Source organism: Poecile atricapillus, chromosome 8 (genome assembly GCF_030490865.1).
Source record: "Poecile atricapillus isolate bPoeAtr1 chromosome 8, bPoeAtr1.hap1, whole genome shotgun sequence".
In the NCBI taxonomy this organism is placed as follows: domain Eukaryota; kingdom Metazoa; phylum Chordata; class Aves; order Passeriformes; family Paridae; genus Poecile; species Poecile atricapillus.
Window position 1 is genome coordinate 17,737,562 of NC_081256.1, and position 23,087 is coordinate 17,760,648.

The 23,087-nt window shown below is 37.7% G+C and overlaps 2 protein-coding genes across 2 annotated transcripts in view; one reads left to right on the forward strand and one right to left on the reverse strand.

The window, feature by feature from the left end:
• The window catches only part of PSMD1 (proteasome 26S subunit, non-ATPase 1), a 65,774-nt gene that overhangs the window by 17,341 nt on the left and 25,346 nt on the right, over positions 1-23,087 (forward strand). The gene's annotated exons all lie outside the window — the stretch shown is intronic.
• HTR2B (5-hydroxytryptamine receptor 2B) lies at positions 8,017-18,722 on the reverse strand. Its single transcript, XM_058843523.1, has 3 exons — positions 18,107-18,722; positions 11,180-11,380; positions 8,017-9,153 (listed from the first exon to the last, which is right to left on the reverse strand). Exons 1-3 carry the CDS (start codon positions 18,414-18,416, stop codon positions 8,273-8,275), a joined length of 1,392 nt encoding a protein of 463 aa, XP_058699506.1. The 5' UTR covers positions 18,417-18,722; the 3' UTR covers positions 8,017-8,272.

The window sequence follows — 23,087 nt, forward strand, 5'->3', positions numbered from 1 at the left end:
TATCCTGCCTCTTCCCTTCTCTTTCTGGAGACTTGCAGTCCAGAACCTATTTGTGCAATAAGGAGGAGCATTTCCTTGAAAATTCCAGTGTCCACCTTATGTGGTAGTCAAGGACTAAAACGTTTTGTCACTGGCTCCTGGAGGCAAAAGGTTTGTGTTAGGCTGTGGTAGTTGCCAACACTTTTCATTTGATAACTAGTTGTGTGCTCTGGCCCAGCTCAACAATGCCAGTGTACAGAGACATAAAGACCAAATGAGTTGTGAGTTTGTCAGATTTCATGGCTAAAATAACATTTCTTTCTTAGGACTGTTGTTTGTTGAAGTCTAACTGGATTTACTTTTAAAGGCCACTAACACAGCATTGAATACTGGCAAGAGTCAGTGATTTGTCAGCTGCTGGGTATACAGAGCTTCTGAATGAAGTGTTTTGTGATGGGAGGTGAGCAGGTCTGAGACACAGTGGGCTAAATCCCAGAAATTAATTAAGAGTTCTCATTTAAGTCTTTGTATGTGGTTCCAAAAAGGGAACTGTGAAGTCAGGATTGAAATGGGAGAATACATTTGTTTAATGCAGTCTACATTTTTCTTGCAGCATTCATAGCATTCACGTATGGTTGAGTGTTCTGGAGCTGTGAGTTTGTCTGCTGGATTGTACACTTCAGCAGTCTCAGATTAGTGCTTTTTCTGTTCCTGCTTATAGGAATAGTAAAATCCATATAAGGGTAGAGGTTACACAGACAGAGGATGATAATTTCCTTAAAAGCACCATTGTTTGAACATGACAGAACTACAACCCACAAACTCGCTTTGTGTCATAAATATCCAGTTTGTTTTCTCCTGTTGTTACAACTATCTGTGGATAAATGTTCTTCCTCTTGGATTTGAACTGAAAATGTCATGAACATCACAAAACTGCTAATTTTAGGTTAACACATCTGCATAGCAGAACATTCTGTAAGGCTTTGCTGTCCTTGTTTTCCTCTGTGAGTCTTGCTATCACATACATACAACCCTGCATACACTCACTGAAAAGCCCATCTTGACTTTTATTGTTGGTAATGGAAACAGCACAGTGTCAAAGTAAAATGTGATAGAACATAATATAATAAAACATGACATTTAATTTTTAGAGCAACAAGGTTTTGTTTGAACTTGAAAATCACCTCTTATATATTTTTTTAAAGCATGGTAGCAATTTTATTTTTTTCATTGGACTTTTGAATTACTGAAAATATCTACAAAAGAACGTATGTGGCTTTTTCATTATTCAGAATTCATGAATCAAGGTTTAGATAGAATATTCTAGTCGAAGTCCTTAAGTTTTACTTAAGAATTGCAAGATTAATTTTTCCTGTGTGCTATGAAAGGTAATAAATCACCCAAATACAATCCCTTGAGGGATTGGGGGAGCAGAGGCTAGTACTGCTGTAACAGTTTCATTCTGGGATGTTGGATGCATGCTTCCCTGCCTGTGGGAATGTCTGCAGGCAAGTCACCCAAGTGAGCAGAGCAGTATCAATGACACTGCTTGAGTGCAGAATATTCATATATTCCTATTCATATAGCACAAAACTTCCTTGTCCTGTTCTTGGGCTCCTCAAAGCTTTCCAGGGGACCCTGTTTGTAGGATTGAACCTTGACCAGCAGCATTGCTGATGTTAATTCTGTTTTTGCTGTTTAGAAACAGTCCATAGGTTCAGACTGGAGGTGGAAAGCAGAGCTTGCTGGCTATAGGAATTTGTTTGGCTTTTTTCCTCTCTTTGCCTAGTGCCATACAAAAATTAGGCACTAGTTATGTATTTTGGAGCAGATAATTTTCATGCTACTATATTAAATTATCAGAAAATGCTGTGGTGCAAGAGAATTGTTTCAAAACTGCCTCCTCTTTTCTTCCTTTTCCCATCTAAAAAAACAATCAAAATTATGTGGCACAAAAACCTGAGACTTTACATCTCCTCTCTTTTTAAAATGGTCACCTCTTGCAGGAGGCACTTGTAAGTAAAATATTATTGTGAAGTGATACAGAGGCACTAATATAATAAAGCTTGGGATGTCTGGAGCTTGCAGTGTGGATGCAGGGCTGAACAAGAAGCTGTATTGTGAAATAGGAGGAAGAGAGATGATGTATTGACTTGGCTACTGTAAGATGTCTGTTTTCCCAGTCCTGATCCTTTTGCCAGTGAGCACAGATAGCAAACTTACCTTATTGTTGATGTTTATATAATGGTGGTTCTTTCTACTGAAGTGGTTTATGAAATATTTATGACTGTTGGAAAACAGCATTTAAAGTGCCTGTGATTTCTGGTCAGCTTTTTTTAAAGATTATTATGATGTGATGGAAAACATGATAAATTTAAGGTGTTTTGCTTTTTAAAAATGGAAAGACTTATTTTTATCATCATTTTTACTGCTTTAGATCATGAATTGATCTTTGTTGGTATTGCAGAGTAGATGTGATTGGATTATGTAGTCAGTCTTATTTTTACATTGTTAGAGCAGTGCTGCAGAGTATCTAAACACTTTATACACAAAATGAGGAGGTAGATGTTTTATGGATAGAACAAATCTGATTGAGAGAAAGCTTCAATGTGGGATGGAGCAGTGCTTGCAAGCATGAACAAAAAATGTTTAATGCTCTCATAGCAGTTGTTAAATCCAGGGGAATGAGAGTCAGGGGGAAGTGGGACTTGAGTTGTAGGATGCTGCTTTTGTCTTCATGCAATACTGTTGGGAAAAGGCTGATGGCAGGAGAGGGAACAATGCAGCCTCTAGAGAGTCCCAAAAGGAAGATGTAGTCTCAGCTGATAAGTGTAGGCTGTCCAAACATGAAGAACTCTGCATGGCTTCTGTTCAGTTTTTCATTTTAGGATGATGCAAGTGAAATAATAATGTTTCCTCCTTTTGTATTCTTTGTGTTTACATAGCCTTTGGTGTTTTAAGGCTATATATTTGTTGTAAGGCAAAATGATCACATACTTGGATTTTATTCCAGGAAGACTTGGACAGTTTGTTTTCTTTATATCCTCCAACCTACCTTTATCTAGAAGGCAGATATCAGATGATCTGGGTAATTGAATATGAGGCTGACAGTCACTCTAATGTGATCTGCACCAGTGACTTTTTCAACGTTTTAATTGTGAAGAGGAAGTCAGTGAAACACATCTGCTTGTTAATTCTTGCATAGGAAAGATTAAAAGGGCTGTTTACAGTCCAACACATTTCATTTTGTCATATTTAGTCTTCCTGGGAGAGGAGAATAAAGGTCCCTTTCAAAGAAATAGCATCAGAAATCTTACTCTAATCAGAAGGTGCATTAGACTTTCACTGAAGTTGTACAGGGTTTAATGAATTTGAAAACGAGTATTACCTGTATAGAAAATTTGTAATGAGGATCCTTTAGAGAGTAGAAAAGCTCTTAATTTTTAAGAGCGTGATGTTGTTTTTCAGAGGTTGGAAAGGACCTGAATACCTGTGTGGAAGGAATCATAGCTGTGGTGTGACAAATAAGGTTGACATGAATTATTAAAAACGGACACTTTTAGCAAGCCATCTTTTCTATTCTTGTACCTAGCTGCCCATTGTAAAATGAAAGGGCTTCCTCTTCTCTGCAGGGCAAAAGTCATCCTTTTCCACTGGAGAAAACATTGTTTCTTATGGGAATGGGCACTGGTAGTAAACACCATGTTGTTATGCCAGGGCAAAATTATGGAAGTTACTTCTCTCCTGACTATTGTTTTTGCCATGTTAATGGCTGCCTAGGGAGCCAAAGGGGAAGTGAAATAAAGGAGAGCTTCTGAGGAATTGTACATAGGCATCTTCATCAATATGAAGAAAAAAGTCTAATGCTTCGTGGTGATACTAAGTTAGTGCTTAGAACTGGCCAGAACTCTGGGGCTCCTGCCTCCAGCTTGGAAGGCAGAAAGCCAGAAGAGCTCGAGCAAATGTTCAGCCTCTTTGGGCTCCAATGTCACAGGTTTTTCAGTGTGCCATTACCAGGTTTATTGTGCTTACATTGCTTTACTTTTTAAGTCTGATGTTACATACAGCAGCCTAGAAAAAGATTTAGGGGAGTTATATTTTTGTTTTCTTTTAACAGCTTGCAGTGATGTGGATATTTCCACAGTATGAAAAACAATGTATGCAACACTTTCTGTGAAGCACTGTAAAACAATCCTGTGTGCCTCTTGTGTGCAGGTGATACAGCACCAGTTTGTAGCATCAGCCTCTCTTCTCGGTGCCTTCTGCCTAACACTTGATTTTAAATGTATTTGCATTTGAAAACTGACACTAGTATGGCCTAGTGTGATATAGTCAGGAAGAGTTTTATATTGTAGGATACAAAATAACTGAATAATAAATTTTTCTAGCTGCCTGTAAGTTTCCTGATAGCTAAAGGCCTGCTGCTTATAGATGGTTTAGGACTGACTTCACAAAATGTATTTTACTTCACATCACTATAGCTGGGATGAGCTGAATTTCTTGCTTCTCTGTTTCTCAGAGTGGATTAAAGATTGGGATTTTTTTTTGGTTGATTATTCTGGTTTTGTCTGTTTCATGTGTATTTTGTTGTTGTTTTATTTAGTTTTTTGTAAGGTAATCCCTTTATTTGCATTTCAAGACACTTATTCTATTAGGCTTCAAACTCCATTATTTTCCTCTCTGCAAGACTGCTGAGTCCTTATGTCCATGTCTGTGCTGTAATTTTTTATTAGATATAGGCAGACAGAATGTTGACTAAATATCTCCTAATGTATTTTAAATAATTAAACAACAAAACAACCACCATTCTTGTCCATTGTTTTTCTAAAATGCTCTTCCCGTAATGCTTGGATATTGCAGATCAGCTTTGGCTTTTATCTTGCTTTCCAGTAGTTTAAAAATAAATTAAATATGCTTTGTGATAATGAGAAAAGTTGAACTAGGTAACTCTAAGTTATTACTTTATTTTATGGACTTTATTTTTAATTTTTTTTTATAGTCTCTATACAGTAATAACTCTTAAGTTATTATTGTATAGAGACTATAGAACTGGCCAGGTGGCTGATTCGATGTGGGTCAGATTTGGAAAGAACTGGCAGCATCTTGCTTCAGAGAAAGGAATCCCTTTTTTTGTTTATGTGTGTTAAGTGGGAAATGCATGACCCCTTCCTTCTGTAAAAGTATCTTGTGTTCTACAGCTAAATGACTGCAAAGCTTTATCAGTTATTATTTATACTGCTATCTTTATGAAAAAAAAACTGTAAAATATTGAAGTGTTATGAAAATACTTACTTTGCAGACAGCATATAAAAATGTATTTTATAAATTTGTTTTACCTAAAGACAATACTCATGGATGTAGTCCCGAGCCTCCTGTTTGCTTATTGATACGACCAGTGTTGTCCATAGTTACCATACAAAAACTGGTGCTTTCTTACGGGAGCTTGCAGTGACTCCCTCATCGTGTCTTATTAATGAGGGTGATGTCTTGGTTCAGATCTCTTCTTGTAGATACAGTTGCTAAAACAAGAACTCCACTGTCTATTATGTTTTCTTATTTCATAGTTCTGCATCTTCATCTTTTTTCCTTGCTGTGTCCTGCTCTCCGAGGCTGTTACCTGAATTCTCAGCTTGTTTGCTTTGTAAGCGGAAAAGCTCCGAGCAATGTCTTCTTGGACTTAGCACGTTAAGTGGAATGTTTTCCACTTGGAAAGTGGAAGCATGGAATGTGCATGCTTTCTTGGCTGATGTGTTTCTGTCTCTGGAGAAATTTTCTTTTCCCTCTAGAAAGACTGGATTTTTGATTAGTCACTAGTCCTTTAGATTGAGGTTTGTTGTTGCTGACTGAACTCAGTAACTGGAACATACTGAGCTTCTGTTTACAGTTACTAAAACTGAGAAACCTGTATACTGGCTTGGGAAAATGCATCTCTGTTGGGTGAGACTTTTTCAAGGATTATCTGCTGTTGGTGGAGTTCTAAGCACTGATTACAAAGAGGCCTTGAAATCTTTCTCTGTGGGACGTTTAGGGCAAATTACCCCTCGTGTAAGACAGATTGCAGACTTGACAGCTATACAAGAACAGGGTCAGACAGAAGAGAACTGAGTTACCTCTCAGTTTTTCTAGATGCTGTGAGCCAGCTGTGATGTTTCTGCTGAAAAGGGAAAATACAAGTTGCTGCTGAAAGTAGGTGATTGCTGCCTGCTATATGAATAATTTTTTGTTTAATTAATATGGATTTATTTAAGTATCAAGAGAGTTTTCAAAGATGACTGCTTCTTGCTTTCTGACTGCTGGGCAGTAACCCCTCAGGAATGGTGTTTGCCTTTTGGTGTTACTGCTCATGAAGGTTGGTTCCTGCATTGTGAATTATGCTTTTAAGATTTTTGCTGTGATTACTCTGTGTGTGGGTGTGATTGCACCTTCACCTGGTTCCAGAGCTCTGGGTTAAATGACACTGCTCTGTGATGTTTTCAGCGACATACCTGGAAGTTTTAAGGGGTTTGGGTTTTTTTTTATGTCTATTCCCTTCCTGTTTGAGCTTCAAAGTAATCTAGACCTTATTAAAAGTATTTGATTCTCAAATATTTTTAAGTGTAGGAGTCTTTTGCAGCTGTCATAGTACATCCATTATGGCTTTTAACTACAAAATCCTCTTAAATTTTGATTAAGTGAAGAGGAGGGAGAACGGTTAGAATTTACTCTGATTTAAGTGGATAATGATTATCACCAAGAAAGGGAGGAAGGAGACAACTTACTGCAAGTACCACAGATGTATTTTTAGTAAAAAAACTCTGGCAGTTGTTACAGTAAGCTCTGTTTTGAGCTTTCATATGTTTTAAATTAAATATATATAAATAAATGTTGGATGGACATGTTATCTTTAGTACTTTCTGTTCTGCAGATGAAAAAATCCTAAGCCTTTTGCTGTACATAATTTTAGTGTAACCAAAGAATGCTGAAAACATTAAAAATGAAAACAAAGCCTGAGCTGAAAATTTTACTGTAAATGGAAACTACTAAAAAAATGGTGAGCTGAATGCTTGCTGTAAGAACTCTAGTACTTTGGGGAAATCAGATTTCCTTTCCCAAAGAGTCTGGAACTGTCAGAAGTTTCTGATTTCCTAAATAACAGACTCTGGTAGCATTTATGGATTGTGAGGACCAATTATTTCTATTAATTTTGTGCTCGTACTGAAGTCTTGAGCATGTTTGAAAGAGTGCAAATTGGGACCTGTAATTGGCCATTAGTCCAATTAAATAATTTTGAGCTCAGCTAAACGGTGTATATATGCAGGTATCGGCAGTACTGTTGTCTCTGCTGTCGCTTAAATATTTGCTGTTATTTTCTTGTGAAGTAGCTGTGGTTTCTGTGCTTTCTGTGAACAACATTGGATGAGGGGAAGCTTTCACTGAAGTTTCCATGGTCATTAGAAAGGAAGCTTGTTCATATAAATTATAGGGATGTTCCAGGATTGTGTATCCTGTTTTTCTTATGATCACTGATTGTGTATTGTGTCAATTTGATTAAGTAATTAATTTTCTTAGTATGAAAAGAAAAAAGGGCAGTTTTCTGTGAATAATCTGGCAACACTGAGCTTATCTGTATGTGAATGTAATGGAGATGAAATTAAGGTGGGTGAAATGTTCTGTTTATCCCTACAGTAAAGGGATAATTTCCATACATGGAATTTTTAATCATGCCTTACGGAATGGGCTTGTACATTGGTCTCTGGAGCAAGTGATTCTGCTTGAGATTTAGCCATCCTCAGAGAACAAGGAAAGCTCCTATGTGGATACTCAGTCTCAGCAGACGAATGTATCTGTAGGAGGGAATGCAATGAGCTTGTGTGCTGGTCTGTTTACAGAGATATAAATTTAAATGTGAGCTTGTATCCCTCTGCTACTTCCATTGCAGACCATCAACCTATAAGGTTTTGTCTTCCTGCCAGAGCAAATGTTAGAGTAGTGTTTGTACAGAAACTCTTTTCTTATAAAGATGTGCTTTGAGGAGACTAAGGGTGATTAGAACTGAAGTCAGATATTTAAACTGATTTAGCTTTTATTTATTTCCCTCTTCCTTCTGCATGAGTCATTTGTCATGGAATGAAGTTGTGGTTGCCACCATGGGGTTGGGGTAAAAGTAGAGAAGACTTTGGAGGAGAGGAATTAATACAAATTTATAAGATTGCTTTCATAAATAAGAGAAACCAACAGTATTTATACCCTCTTACAGTGCAGTTACCTAGAATAATACATACAGTAATACTGTATGGACATGGCTGCCATTCCACTATACATAGCTGACTTGCTCTTCTGTTTTATCAACCTCATTCTCGGTGAGCAGCAACGTATCCAGCAGAATGGCTGATGATGCTTGGATGGGTGAGCTCCTTAGCTTCATTGGACTCTGGTATATAATGGGGTTAATCCCATTTCTCATCCCATTCATGACAAAGAGCTTGGAATTTTCTGCTACCGAGCTTCTGAAAGAGATCCTGCTGGAGCGCTGCCCAAGGGCCTTGATAGGCTTTGTGGTCTGATAGTTGCAAGTAATGTACCTGCTGAAAGCCTCCCTAAATGTTTTGTTGAAGAGTGTATATACAAGAGGGTTCACTCCTGAGGATACATACCCTATCCAAGCAAATATTTCCAAAAGCTTTTGAAAAACCTCCTTGTTGCAGGAGTTGCACAGAACTGAGCTGATGTTTGTTATAAAGAACGGGCACCACATCAGCAAGAAAAGAAAAAATACAATCCCCAGAACTTTTGATGCCCTTTGTTCATTGGTTATCGTTTGCATGGACTTCCTCCCAATTGTGGATGTCCTGCAGATAAGCATGTCACTGGACAAAGTCTGGTCCTTTCTGGAGCCATTTAGCATGGCCACCTTTTCTGGTGAGGAGGCAGGTGTTGTGTCACGCTGAAAGACCGTGGACACTGTTGACCAGGTGAAGCGCTGGGGTGGCTTGTTGATCAAATAGGCCTTTTTGCGCAGCACTTGGATTGTCAGGAAATAAGTGACGATCATGATAGCGAGGGGAATGAAAAAGGAAGCCACTGATCCGTACAGAATGAAGTCATGAAAACGATCAGGCATCAGGGCACACGTGATGTTTGTAGAGTTACCATTTCCATCCTCAATGCCTCTGATAGGAACTGGAATTGCAATACCTGTAGGAACAAAAACAAGTGATTCAGCAAAGGGTAATTGCTTGCAATCACTTCAGTAGGCCTGAAGCATTGGGGTTTCTAAAGAAAAGTAATTCCTGAGCTCTGGAGCAGGCACGGGGTGATGGACACAACGTGAAGTGTTGAGAGCATCACGTGGGTAGTTGGGCAAACGGTACTTTGTAAGCCTTGGCAGGCTGAGCTTTAACAGGGTGCCCTTTCTAAGGGGAATGGGCCTAACTCATAGTGATTGAGGAAGCAGTATAAAGTTGCCAACTTTTCAAGTGTAAAACACATTAATTGCTTTGATTCTGGTTATTAGAATTGGTATGGCTTTCCTCCAGTGAAATATCTTTCCCTAATGCCATCTCCCCCCCTTTTTTTTTTCTCTTCCCCAGGATAACATTTACACTTCTTGAAGGGCAGTTTTGTAAATACATAAATCTTGTCTTTCCCTCTTCTGTTAACCACATCACGTGACAGAGAGCTGATTTTTTTTCACCCTGCTTGACTCTTTCATATATACAAGTAGCTAAATAGTTGCCAGAATTATGCAGTGTGTGTTTGAGATGGATTTGTTCTTTAAAGTCTCCTGCATATTTAGGAGTGTTTAAATGAGGCTGGCTAGCTTTGTAATTCACCAGTCGTTTTAAAAAAATGTTAGCAGTCTTGTCTTTTAAATGAATTTTTTATAACCACTAAATTACAGTCAGCACTTCATTTGCCAGCAGTCTGACATTACAACAAAAACAACAGGTTCCTTGCTGTCTGGTGAAGCTGATTTGTGCTGTTTTCTGATACCACTTAATGAGATATAGGGATTTACTGAATTCCTCTGCTACTCTGCTTACTGAAGTTGGTTGAAGGCAGCAAGAGCAAAATGGGTTACCCTTCAGCAGCTTGGTTCCTTTCTTAATTAGAAGCACACCTTCAGATACAACAAGCATTTAAAATGAAGATTGAACCAAATTAACCTTTGATTTGGAGAACCTGCTCAGCTGCAGAGTAGTTTTATGTTAGATAAAAAGAAATTGAAAAGTAAGTGCTGTTTAATGGCAATAAATCATACATTAAAAGGTCAACTTGTGAGTGTCTTGTCATGCTAAGTTCCTTTTTAGAGAGGGTGGTGGGATGGGGCAGGTTGGTGATAGAATAGATATAGCATGTTTTCTCCTATCATCACAGCACTTCCAGAATTTTTTTCAACTCAGAAATTGGAGGCTTGCCTCAGCCAAGAAAGTAGATGTACCCATTCTCCTATGCATCACTGGCCTTAATAATGCAGAATAATTTTGTTTGGTCTTGCACACAGAGCATACAGCACTAAAGCTGTCTGGAGTGTGTATTAAGTTATTTGAATTAAATGTTTTCACTTCCTTAGCTCATTTAACAGATTGATTTTTTTAAGCATTAAAGACAGATGATGTGCCCCATGTACATCACAGAGACACAGATATCATAGAAGTTTGTATGTTGGTATAAACTTCATCATATAAACTGTTCAGGGGTTGTTGTTTTGATAGTTCGGGGTTTTTTTGTTAGACATTAGCCTTTCTATATGCTGTCAACCGAGATGTTAACAGCCACTCATTTATATCTTTGCTATAAATAATTAACCCTTTTGTACTTCCTTTATGGCACAGAATTTTACCAACATCTGTTCAAGGCTTAAAATTGTCTTTGGGACAAAATATATCACTACAGGAACATGAAATCTTGCTTTCCCAGGAGACATTCTGTACATGCAGATATTGTCTTCTGATTTTTTAACTTTTAGGACCATGAAGAAGAGTGATGATTAATACTCTGACTCAGTGCTTGGCTGGTGAGCCTAATAAGGAGCAGTGGTTCAGGCAGATTTTTATGATGTAGCTGTGTATGGTCTAAGAGGTGAACTTCAGCCAGCTTGAGTGTTATGGTCCTCCAATCAATAGTACTTGGCCAAATTTTCCATTTTCCCAACATTTCACCTATTGTTTTGGTCATGAAAAGCTTCTGTGTTCCTTTTCCAGTCTCCAGGTTCACATACCTATTGAAATGAGCCAAACCACAATGATTTTGATGATTGTTGTAGCCCATGAATTGTATTGGCTGGCCTGGATTGGCTTTTTTATCGCAATGTAGCGGTCCAGGGAGATGGCACAGAGGTGCATGATGGAAGCTGTGGAAAAGAGGACATCAAGGAACAGCCAGACGGGACACCAGGCAGTTGGTAAAGGCCAGGTATTGTCTGAAAAAGAACAAAAAACTCATTAGAACCTAAGCTTTTTGAGAACTTTCAGTGTGTCATTTTCCTGTGGCATCGGCATCTTTGAAAAGTTCATAGTACTACAGGAACTGAGCTTCGTCACTGCCTCAGATGGGTTCTGTCTTACATTATAATTAGCTCCTGACTGCCATGGTTGCTGCCATCATATTCATCAGGCTATATTGTGTACTATAAACCTTTCCCTGTCTTTTTGTCCTTTTGTGGCAAGGACGCTGGATTAAAAAGTTTATAAAAAATGGACCATGACTGTTTTGTTCTTGTGACCCTGCTGTTAAATCATTCTTTTCAGCTGTTTCTGCTTCATAGTCCTGTGATTCAAGGTTACATAAAATGGAGGGATAATGGATCATAACTGAAGTATTAGTTAGTCATTGTAGAATCACTATTGAATCTTAAGAGTGATATTGAAGAATCTTGTTCACACATATTTAAAATGAGTTTGGTCTGTCACTTGGCCAGATACACCACCATTGAGCACTAATGTGGCAGAGTAGGGCTGTTCTGTCTTGGAAATGATTTTATAAAAATTTAACATTTTTGTGCATGTCCTTTTTTTTTTATTTTGTTTCCTCAAGAGCCATGTCTGGCATCCTGTTTCTTAGCGTAGTTACCTGTCCTTAATATTAATATTTATAGCAAACATAGGGTCTGTCAACTGCACTGTGTCCAAGATAAAGGTTTTATAGTGTTCAGATTTCCAAAAGGCTTGTATTTTTGAGAGCTGTGTCTCCCCCATCAATGTCTGCAGTACCAAAAGAACTTTGATGGAACTCTGATTATTATTTTTTTAACTGGTCTTATTTTCACTCAGAGGTAGCTTCTATTGCAATCTAGTGCAGGCAGTGTTCAGTTTGAGGTGCACTTTAGTGTTGTTTGTCTAAAAGGATGTTCTGTAGCCCCAGGGAAGAACATGTGAATGAGGAAGATTTTTCTGTTTCTCGTGGTAGAAATTGATCTACTAAATGTATTTTTCCTCCCTTATAAAATTCAGCTGTACTCAATCAGTACTTTAATACTTTAATAGTATTGCCAGGGAAATCAGTTCTTGCTGAATGATGATTAGGGGGGAAATATTGCATTTCTAACAAATCAGAGTGGTTTTCATTTTCCTGGTCAGCATAAATAGACCTGCATGCTGAGAACACCAAATGAGCTGGACTTTTGTAATGTGCAGTCTTATCAAAGTGGTAACATTGCAGTCATTTGAGATTAAAACATTTTTTCGGAACGTGACTGATAGATGGAAATGATAACGATGCTGCTTTGGCTTGAATTATAAACTCCAGTAGGTGGAAAATTTTATGAAGACAAACATAGCAAGTACTTGTCTGCACACTCACCTATGCTGGGAAACCTTCTGTGTTAAACAAAGAGAATGGATGGATGGAGCCCTGAACTGAACCTCAGCCACCCCCAAAGCAGAGGACTCCAGGTGAGGATGACGTAGGCAGTGAGGCAGATGGGAAAGAGGCAGTCTGCTTTCAACTTATTAACCAGAAAATTTTAGTATGTACCATAATGATTTCCTAAAATAGATTCTGTGGTTGAAATTATGCTTCAAAAAACTTAGTCTGTCAGGCAGGTATGAGGAAGTTGTAATTAGTAAATTATGAAACATTTACTCATCTCTAATTTTCATGCCTAGACTTTCAGCTGGCAGTAAGGTACAGTGCATTTCTGAAACAGATTTCCTGTAAAAAGAAAAAAGTATATTGTGGTTCATGTAACCAGCTGTAATTTAAAAAAAATAGGGTTAAAAGAAGTAATTGATTTGATGGGCTTGAAATGGTTTTGCTCACTCCAGTAAACTGACAGCTTCTTTTGACTTTGTGTTGATTAGTTCAGATAAAACATGAACAATAGAAAGTGTGTTCTACAACTTGAAGGATGACAGATAACACAGCTGGATTTCCAGTCAGCAGCTAATACTTCTTTTGGATAGTACTCGCATGCCATTCCCTGGATTATAACTGCTTCGAGTTCTGGAGAATCCCAGTGTAAGAAGTCTTTTCCTTTTTTAGTTAATTTACTGTTTGCAGAAGAAAATACTTTGCAACAAAAGGCCCTTTTGCTTCTTTGAAAGAAAGATACATTTAAAGAGTGATATGATACAAAGCAATCTTGTACATTTTTGAGTTGTAAGAGTTTTTGTGAGTTGACAAGTGCAACTGAACAGAGCAAGCTTTCTATTTTCTTTATTTTTGTCTGGTTTTGAACTGGGTGCAGAAGGCAGTAGGTTATCACATGCATGATTATAGCAATATGTCCTGCTGTATTTGTGTGTAAGAGATGCTGGTTTTTGTCCAAACAAAATCAAACTAAACTTTAAGTGCAGTAACTGATAAGAACTGTAGATAATGGTTATTATTTAAATGAAACAAATATCATGAAACCAATACTTTCAAGTCCAGAGGAGTCACACCGTTATCTAGGATTCATTCTGTGGTGCATTTTGCTCTAACTTCCTTTGATTTCTAGGTTACACCTGCATTAGAAGCTTTGTGCCCGTTGTTTGAGGCAATGCTCTGGGCTGAGTTCTTGTTCTTTTCTGGTGATGGTGGTACTGTCTATCACTGTTGGCCTATTCTATTCAGTTAGGAGTAGGGAAATAATGGAATATTAATTTCCTTTCATGACTCAGAAAGCACCTCTGACCCTTGAATATAATGGTGACCTTGCTTGGTTGTTGTCCTGCTTTGTAATTCAGAACATAAAATGAATATGTCCTTCCAGGTAGTGATACAAAGCTGTTAGCAGGTCATGCTTAGTTTGGGCTGTTCTGATTCTGCTATTATAGATCTACATTGTGGAAGCAGACCAGAGCATTTACAAGGCAGAGATTCTCCACTTGCATTTTTGGGGGGAGTTAATAGAGACTGGATTTTTATTTAATTTTTTTTCTAAATGCCTTGGTAACAAAGATACCTGCCTGAAAATTTGTCTGGTTTCTCCAGCTGTCAGGTGGTATAAGTTAAAAAGAAATTCCTTCTTCCTACAAATCTTGCCTTAGATCCTCCCAGCACTGCAGTAGTGCTGTTGTTGCAAATTTTGCTTATTTGGAATCAAAATAAGGCCAAATATATGCTTTAAGATTTCTCTTGCACCTTAAGAGAAGTAAAATGAGCTTTTACTGCAGCTGTCTACCCTTGATTAATCTTTCTTTAAGAAAAGCTTTATTTATAGGAAATACCTTGGAAATGTGTAATCCTTAAAACAAAGTACAGTATAGAAAAGCTTCTCTTGCTGAAAGCCAAAATGTTTTCTGAAAGCTTGAGAGAAATCACTGGTTATGTACATATGTAAGTATGATTGAGAGAAGTCTTTAAATAGACTTGGAAACCATTTGTTCTTCTGCTGTAAGGGCTGCAGAAATGTGTTACATTGTGTTAAAGGGCTTTGTTGCTGTTATAATGATGCTTTTGCTGAGATGGAAATGGATATTTTCAGTCACCAGCTCCTGTAAGCGTAAGCTTCAGTCTTCACACTGGTGTGTGTTTTGGTAGCTGTGGCGTGTTCACCCTCACGGCTGTACTTGGCTCCATGGGCTGCCAAGGCCTGGTGTCTCTAGGCTGTTCTCTAGGTTTTTTTCAATTTTTTCAAAGTATTTTTTTCAATTAGACTTACTTTCTGATAAACCCTTGTTTTCTTACTTATCTTTAGATTTGAGATTTTGGAAAGTAGTCCCCAATTAAAGTTTTCTCTGGCAGTTTGCACAAGCAAGAAGGGAAATTTTTTTGTGGTTCATCATCAGTAATGGGGGAAGATTAGGACTGGTTACTTGTGATAAATTAGAATAATGATTTGCAACCTAGTAGGATCAGCATTGCTTTCTGATTTTAAGTGGACAACTATTGGGTAGAGAAAATGTATTTTAAAAGATGGTACATGTGTTGTCTTCAAGTAGCCCATTGCCCACCAAGCTGTGGACATCAGACTTCTTCCTGCTACAGGCTTTGCAAATGGGAGGCTCTCTCAAGTTTGTTTACTAATTTCACTATTCAATGATTTTCAGTACTTAGTTTTAGAAATTGGGGTAATTGTTTTGAAAGCTATATTTCAGAGAATGCAGTTATCTTCTAGTGGGCCCTCCTTGTTTTTTTTTTAAGAAATGAGAAGAATTTAGCAAGCTATAAAAGCTATGAAATGTTTATGTATTCTGACACTCATACTCCTAAATTAAAATTGCTGTGTATGCTTGTCATACAAGTGTCAGAGTACATTTTGGTTGCTCTGCTGAGAAGAAATCATATGCTGCTCATGGCATTACACCTGCAAGTGAGTTTACAGATTCATTTATTTACTTATTTTTTAAAGGGGCAGCTCTTTATTAAAGGCACAGTCAATTTCTGAAGATTTTTTGGTAAATGTTCTGTCAGGGTGTGGAGCCAATGTCTGTAGCAGGTTTTGATTTTGAACACCCTGTGACACACTGTTTTGTACAGTCAGGATCTTAATGTGACTGCACTTCAGTTCACACCTTTTCCTTCAAACCTTCTCCACATAATTAGATATCAGTCCCAAATCGGAAGCATAATATTTGTACTGTGTATCTAGAAGCTGCACCCAGCTCTTTCATTATTATGGAAACATTCCTGTGTGGAGGTGCCAGGAGGCTGGATTTAGTTTGCCCTCTGCCTGTCAATGACTATTCTTTGTTCAAGTAGTTATCTGGCTAATGTAGCTTCAAGATTTAGATTTGTTATGTATTTAATGTCTGTTCTATCTTCATTCCAGTAACTGCTCGTGTTTTGCTCACACTTCCAACTTCTATAAACACCTCAGCATCTTCTCCTAGTTGGTGAAGAGGCAAAGCAGTTTTTCTGGTTGGCTGCCAAAGAGAGACTTGTATGCAAGAAATTTCAGTTTTAACCACTGTTGTGTGGAAGGCGGGTTGTGGTCTCAATTAATTATAACTGATTTCACTACTTTCTGGTAAATTTCCTGCACCATGAAAGACGTTTTTGTTTGACTTTTGAATTAAGATTCCTAGCGTGCTTTAAACTGTTGTAACCAGGGTTTAGCAGTGGAGTAATTGAGAGATTAAGAAGCAATAGAGTCCTTACAAAGTTATAAAGGAAAGATTTGTTAGTCTAGCAGATTGGAAATAATAATTAAAAAAAATCCAAAACAAGAAAACTCTACCACTACCAAAAACCTCCTCCACAAAATCCAGAATCTACATTCCCTTTATATTGATTGCTAGTCAATACTAGTACTTTTTAAGGCGAGTAGCTTTATTGTTGTTAGTAATGAGAGCTTTGGCAGTCACTAAGCAATTACAGCATCCCTGTGTAAGTGCGGAGATGCGTATCTGCTTCTTGCCTCCCACACATGTGCACTTACATGATGTACCAATGTTTTCTATAGGTGACTGGTTTTTTGAGTTAGAAGTCACTGTCTCAGTTATGTACATTCAGTTTTCTTTTTAGAAACTGTAGCTTGAAAAAAAATCCCTAGTCTATGATCTCAGTGCTGAATTCTGACCTCCCATTCGTACTTCTGTTCAGGGACAAGTCTGTAACGCACAGAAATTCTCAAGGCATTTAATGAATAAACACATTTGTTAATAAAGTGATACCAATTTTCTGTAGCAAACAGAAGCTACTGATGGCCTTTCTGAAATAAAGTTTATGATTGTGTTTGCTTGTTGCTCAGGCAACTCTTTGAGTCTAGCCTAGGAAAAATGAACTGCAGCCTTTCCTAGGACCCAGTGTACCTTAAAGGTAACTATATAAATCTTTATTGAAAAACTTGTCTTATTGATTTTTTTTATTTATGATATGAAAATGTTTAAATAAACAATTTAAAATGTATTTTTAAAGAAAATTTAGCAGTATAAAATAGAGACTTTCCCATGGAGTTACTTCTAATTAGTTGTCAGAAACAGTATCTGAAATAAAGCTGGGCGTGAAAGGCTGTGGAAAAATCATGCTTGTTCTGTAAGGACTAATGAGAAAGAAAATGTCACATCCAATGTTTGTTCATGTGAAAAATACCTATTTTATTTCATATGAAGCAGACTAAATGACAGATACATATCTCAAACATGAGGTACACGGATTGAGGCTTCCTTGGCTTGACAGATTATTTGATTGTTATGTCTTATGAACCTGTGGCTTTCCCCGGGTGGGAGAAAATCAATTTCTCTGAAACTGGTATTGGTAAAGTTTGTTGTCACTGATGGTGCCAGGGACCAACTCTGACTGACCATGTAAATATATGACTACTCTTGGAGTCAATACTCAGGTAAAATCAGGTGCATTACTCATAGAAACTTCAAAACCTGTTCAGTGTACTGAACAGATATCCAGCCTTGATTTCAAGTTTTTAGAGAGAATTCTGCCTGCAATTAGTGTAATATAATACAACAAATACCAGCATTGTGATGATGTTGTTAAAAATTATATTACACTGTACAAAATGTAATTCCCTGTGTGTCAGCAATATTTTTAAGTCTTGGATGATTTTTGAATGGTTTGTTTCAAAGGAAAGAATATCTACATAGTTGTACTTCCCATAAAGACATTAAGCTGTATTAAGGTGAGAGGGAGAGAAGATTTAGCAGCCCTCATCCAAGTGATTTTTAAAATTGTAATGCTGGAAAGCAAACAACTTTTCTGTTTAAATTAGATCTCCCAAAATTGTACCCCATACGCAAACCTGCTGAAACAAACATGCTGCACTTACCAAATAATATTATGAGAAGGGCAATTGGCATCACGAAAAGACCCACGAGTAAATCTGCCACCGCCAAGGACGTCAGAAAGTAGTTGGTAGCATATTGCAACTTTTTCTCCAGGGACACTGCCAGAATGACAAGTATGTTCCCCCCAATGGTGGGGATTATCACCAGGAGGATCAGCAATGCTACCCAGTGCACTTTGTTCCCTTGTTCCTCACTTGTGTAGTCCTGCTTGGGTGCTCCTGTTACTGAGAGAGGCAACAAAGATCCATTGCCAGCTCCAGATCCGTTCCAGGACTGTAAAGGATGGGACATTTTTGTGTGCAGCGGAATGTCTTCACGAGTTGTATTTTGCGCAGGAGTTGCATACGGTGTAAGAGTTCTCTCTTCCTCTCTGGTCCAGGATGGTCTTGAGGAAAGGCCAGCATGGTCAGTATAGTGAACTGGTCATCTGCTATTTTGAGATACTAGAACCATGTCCAAGCTGGTATCCAATTTTTTAAATTCTGTGCCTTGCTGAGCACAAAAGAGTTTTAAAAATGAAAGTCTTGTCTTGTGTCCATCTCTGGTTGGTAGGGTTCAGGGGTCTGGTCTCCCCTTTATAGTGACGTTCAGATTTCAGAATATTATAAGGAAAAAATCAGTAGCTGTCAAAAATAAGCAGTGCATTAGCTTCCTCTTTTTTTTTTTCCTTTTCTGCAGCAGTAAAGAGTGATAGATGAATCGGAATGCGAAATGATTCCCTTTAGGTGCAGTCTATGTAGATTTGCTCCTTCTGAGTACAAACTGATGCAGAGGCAGATGCTCGAGTTGTGTATGTGCAACTCCTCCTCTCCCGAGTGTCTAGTCTCCAGCAGTCTGTGCGTAGGCAGACAGCAGTTCCCATATTTCCCCTTATTAAGAATCCTATTTCTCCTCAGAGGGTAACCCCAAAAATATCTTCAGAAATTATGTATGAGGTTTCCGTTTTAATCTCAGCACTTCCTAATTTATCAGGTGAGGGTCAGGAAGCTACAGACAATAAAACACTGCTGACAGTCTCAAGGGGACCGTAAAGATTTATCGAACTGAGACATCTAAATTTACCCATTACTTGAAGGAGTGGGGGTGAATAAAATGCTTGTTTTTGTAATCTGAGCAAGGTTTTTATTAAGCTCAGCCCGTTCTCTCCCTCTTTCTTTCTCTCTCTGTCAACTCTGCTAAGGACTTAAGGCTGGCATTTCCCCCTTCAGGCAGAGACTCAAACAGCTGTCCCGACATTAAGCTGAAAAATGCTGTTACTGAGAAGGTTTGATGTGTTACCATTTTCAGGTGAAGAAAGCCTTACCTTTTTCTCTTTACATCCATGAAGATCCTTTATAATTTTCTCTTTCATCACACGGTGAAAGTTGAGGTTTTTCACTACTTTCTGGAAAACATGTTCATTTGCTTTTGGCTTTTATAATATTTCTGAAGCTTGTCTCTTTGTGTGGTTTTTTTAGCATATTTCTTCTATCACAAAGATTAAGAAATTCAGTTTTGGGAAAACTGTATTTCTTCTCATCCAGGTATTTTCTTCAACTCTGAAATGGAGGAGACTTTTACCATATGTAAAAAAGGATAGAAATAAGGTTGTATTCTCTTTTGCTGTCCTTTAACTTCCATTCCTTGTTGATTCTACTTAGGTGATCAGCAGAGTCTGTGTGCAGTTCTCTCTTTGTTCGTAAGCGAAGCTTGCAGTTTGCTGCTACCCTTGTTTGTTGATTGACTTCTTCCAGTGTATCCAGCTCCAGTGTTTGAAAAGCAGGGAAGTGGGTGGGTGGAGGTTTGACTGGAAATGAGACAGAGAGGGTTAATTGATTCACTGCTCCAGCACTATAATGTGTGCTCTCTGTAGCTGTATCAGGATGTGCAGGTCCTGGAAATGACCCTTCACACTACAACATTCTGTCTCTGTGCACCATAGCGTGTCTGTCTGTCTGACTGCTGCTTGCTCTCTGGGCTCTCCTGCTCACTTGCTTTCTGGAGAGAAGCACAGTTAACCCTAGAATGTTCTGCAGCCTTGTAAACACTCCAGGTTTTTTCTTGCCTAACTTTACAGAAGTGTTGTGCAGCACACTTAAAACTAGTGTGTGCACTGTTACTTTAAAACTTTCCTTCTGCAGCTGCTTTTTATTATCTTGAATATTCTATTTTGTTACCTTCCAACTTTCAGTCGGATGTATGTATAGCCTCAGTGTCATCTTATAGTTCTGCATTAGAATGGAAATAGAGTTCACTTCCAAGGACATTAGCTGCAAAATTGTGTAATAATTCCTTGAGTAAAGGCCAGAAGAGACCATGAGATCATGGTCTGACCCTCTGTATGACACCAACCGTTACATTCCATGAATTGCTAGTGCTTACCAGCCTTGAGCTGGAAATCAGGTCCTCAGTAACTGTGCATTAATTTATATTTCTTTTAAAAAGAAAAAAAAAAATCAATCCCTAGAATGTAGGGCCAAAGAGAGAAGGCTGCTGTGAGAAACTAACAGAAATACTTAAAGTGTATTCAGATGATAGAATAAAATTTTTAGTAGTTTTCACTTGTTCCTTGTTTTTCCTGTTTAAAGGAAATTGTCAGTAAGATTCCATGCTGTATTCATTTACAACTGAGTGTTGATTTATTTATTCATAAGAGAAGTACATATTACAAAAATAAAAATTAATCCAGCTATGGTAATACTGTTTCCTTATCTGGCCACCTCCCTATTGTCACCACTGACAGTACTGAGAGAGCAGAGCACATGAAAAGACATAAAGAATGGAAATTGAGACAGGACAATACCTTATTTGGCTAATGAGCATTTGGATTCAGTTTTTCTTAAGCTCCATCTCTAATCAACTTCTGGTTTATATTTTATAAATCTTGAAAGATATCCTGCCATTAATCTAGCTGTACTTGAAGTTTTTATTGCAGATTGTTCTGATGAAAGCTAATGAATACATTTATATCTGATTGAAAAGGAAATTCTTTTTAAAATACAGATAAAACCAATTATCTTCGGAACTTGCAGAAGATGATTCAAGTTTAGTGGTATGGTGGCTTGCAAGCATTTTTACCTCTTTGGTGCATTGTTTGATTTCAGAGAGATTAAAAACATACCTGCCCTTTGTGATGTTTTCTGAACTTCACCAGCTTTGAGAAACACATCCTCCTCTGTATCTATTACAGACTTGCAGCAGGTTCTTCACTATATCTTCTGGCCAGGCTTTTTGTGCAGACCAGTGTCCTGCCTCTATGTCCAGCTCTTCTCCTGTGTTAATGATGGTAAACCTTAAGTCATGCTAGACCCCACTCCTGGTCCACTGTAAACACATTATTTGAACCATATATAGATATTATTTTTATTTCCCATCCCTTGCTGTTACTTTTGTTTTCATATTGCCAGTGTTATTTTATAGAGCCATGTCTCCATCAGATATGAGCTGTCTCTGGTGAGTGCTGTTCAGTCAGTACATATCCCTCAAGTTCACTAGCTGTGCTGTACATGAAATAGTTGCAGGAAATTCTTGGTTTGGGAATAGCTGGGATCATTTTTGTCCAGAGAGAGAGAGAGAGACGGGATGTTTAGTCTACACTGGATATATCAGTTCATTGCATTTTTCTCTGCAGGTTTTCTGTTTTCTATATATTTCTCTTTCTGCTGCACATCTCTTCTTCCTCCAGAATTGACCACAAACTGTGCAGTTAATATTTGCATTTCTCCTTTGTTAACTCATTCATGGATGAAATGAAACTTCTGTTAGCTTGCTTTTTCTTTTTTTTTTTTTTTTTTTTTTCTTTTTTTTTTTTTTTTTTCCATTACACAACTAAATCAACTTGTGGAAAGACTTCTGTATAAAATGGTTAATTCATGGCCAATAGTTTTAAAAAGTTATAAATATTTAGAGCCTTTTGAAATATGACTGGGGACACTAAATGAGGAATTTAAAAGATATTTGACATTGTTCTTCAATTCTCTGACATTTAATTTTTCAATGAGTTGTATAGTCCTTAAATATTTAGACTAAAAAATAAGTGCATGTTAGTGATGCTTCAGATGTTTCCATTTTTAGTCTCAATCACAAGACCACTGTGATGGGTTTTTTTTCAGTATTTTGTATATTTACTTGGTGATGCTACCATATATTTATATATATATATTTATTTATGTGAGATTTCATGTTTAAAAATTGCTGAAATATGAAGAAAAGCAGCAGTAATGCATTAATCTTGAGGATGTGCAGCTTAGAGGATTAGAGGTAAACTGCTCAAAGGATATGCTTTTAACTGGTCTGTGATCTAAAACACTTGAAGTGAAATGTGCTACAAGATATGGTGATGTGAGTTTTTAGTTTATCTTGTTGCATGCCTCATGGGGAAAAAAGATTAAAGTGGATTGTTAAGAGCCAATGTACCTAACTGTGATCCTCAACTTTCATTAGCCCAAGAAGGCTCTTGCAGACAAAGCCTACTGAGAACTAGGATATCTACAGATGTTGCAGTTGTAAAGACTTTCAGAGAAAAAACAGTTTAGGTCAACACCATGGGTAGAAAGGGAATCTGACTGCCTTCTGTGTCCAGCTGACCTGGGCATTTGGGGTTTTTTTCATATTAATGTGTTAACAGTCAACATCCTGGTTTTCATTCTGTTAATTTTTGCACTGGAGGCTAAAGAAAAATTTTCTTTCATCTTTCTTTGGAAGTAATGAAGAATACAAAATTATGTTTGGTTTGTCAGAAATTCTAGGCTACTTAGAAACTAAGTATGAGCTTTTTATGGAGACAGTATGAGAGTTGAGGCTAAGGCAGTTAGGCTGGAGTCAGGCAGCTCCTCTGTGTTTTCACTGGTTTTAGTTTCTGGGAAGATTGAAAATCCACAGTGTAGGGTATTTGTTTCTTGCAGAGGTTTCAAGAGCAACCAGTTGGTGAGTAAAACTAATAAAATTCAAGCTGTTATGTTTTGCTGAGAATCTCCTATTGCT

Coding starts and splice junctions, on each gene's coding strand:
- HTR2B (XM_058843523.1), bottom strand. CDS start 18,416: ATGTCCCATCCTTTACAGTCCTGGAACGGATCTGGAGCTGGCAATGGA. Junction 11,381..18,106: donor CCTTCTCATAATATTATTTG/GTAAGTGCAGCA, acceptor GTTCTTTTTCAG/ACAATACCTGGCCTTTACCA. Junction 9,154..11,179: donor GGTTTGGCTCATTTCAATAG/GTATGTGAACCT, acceptor TTGTTCCTACAG/GTATTGCAATTCCAGTTCCT.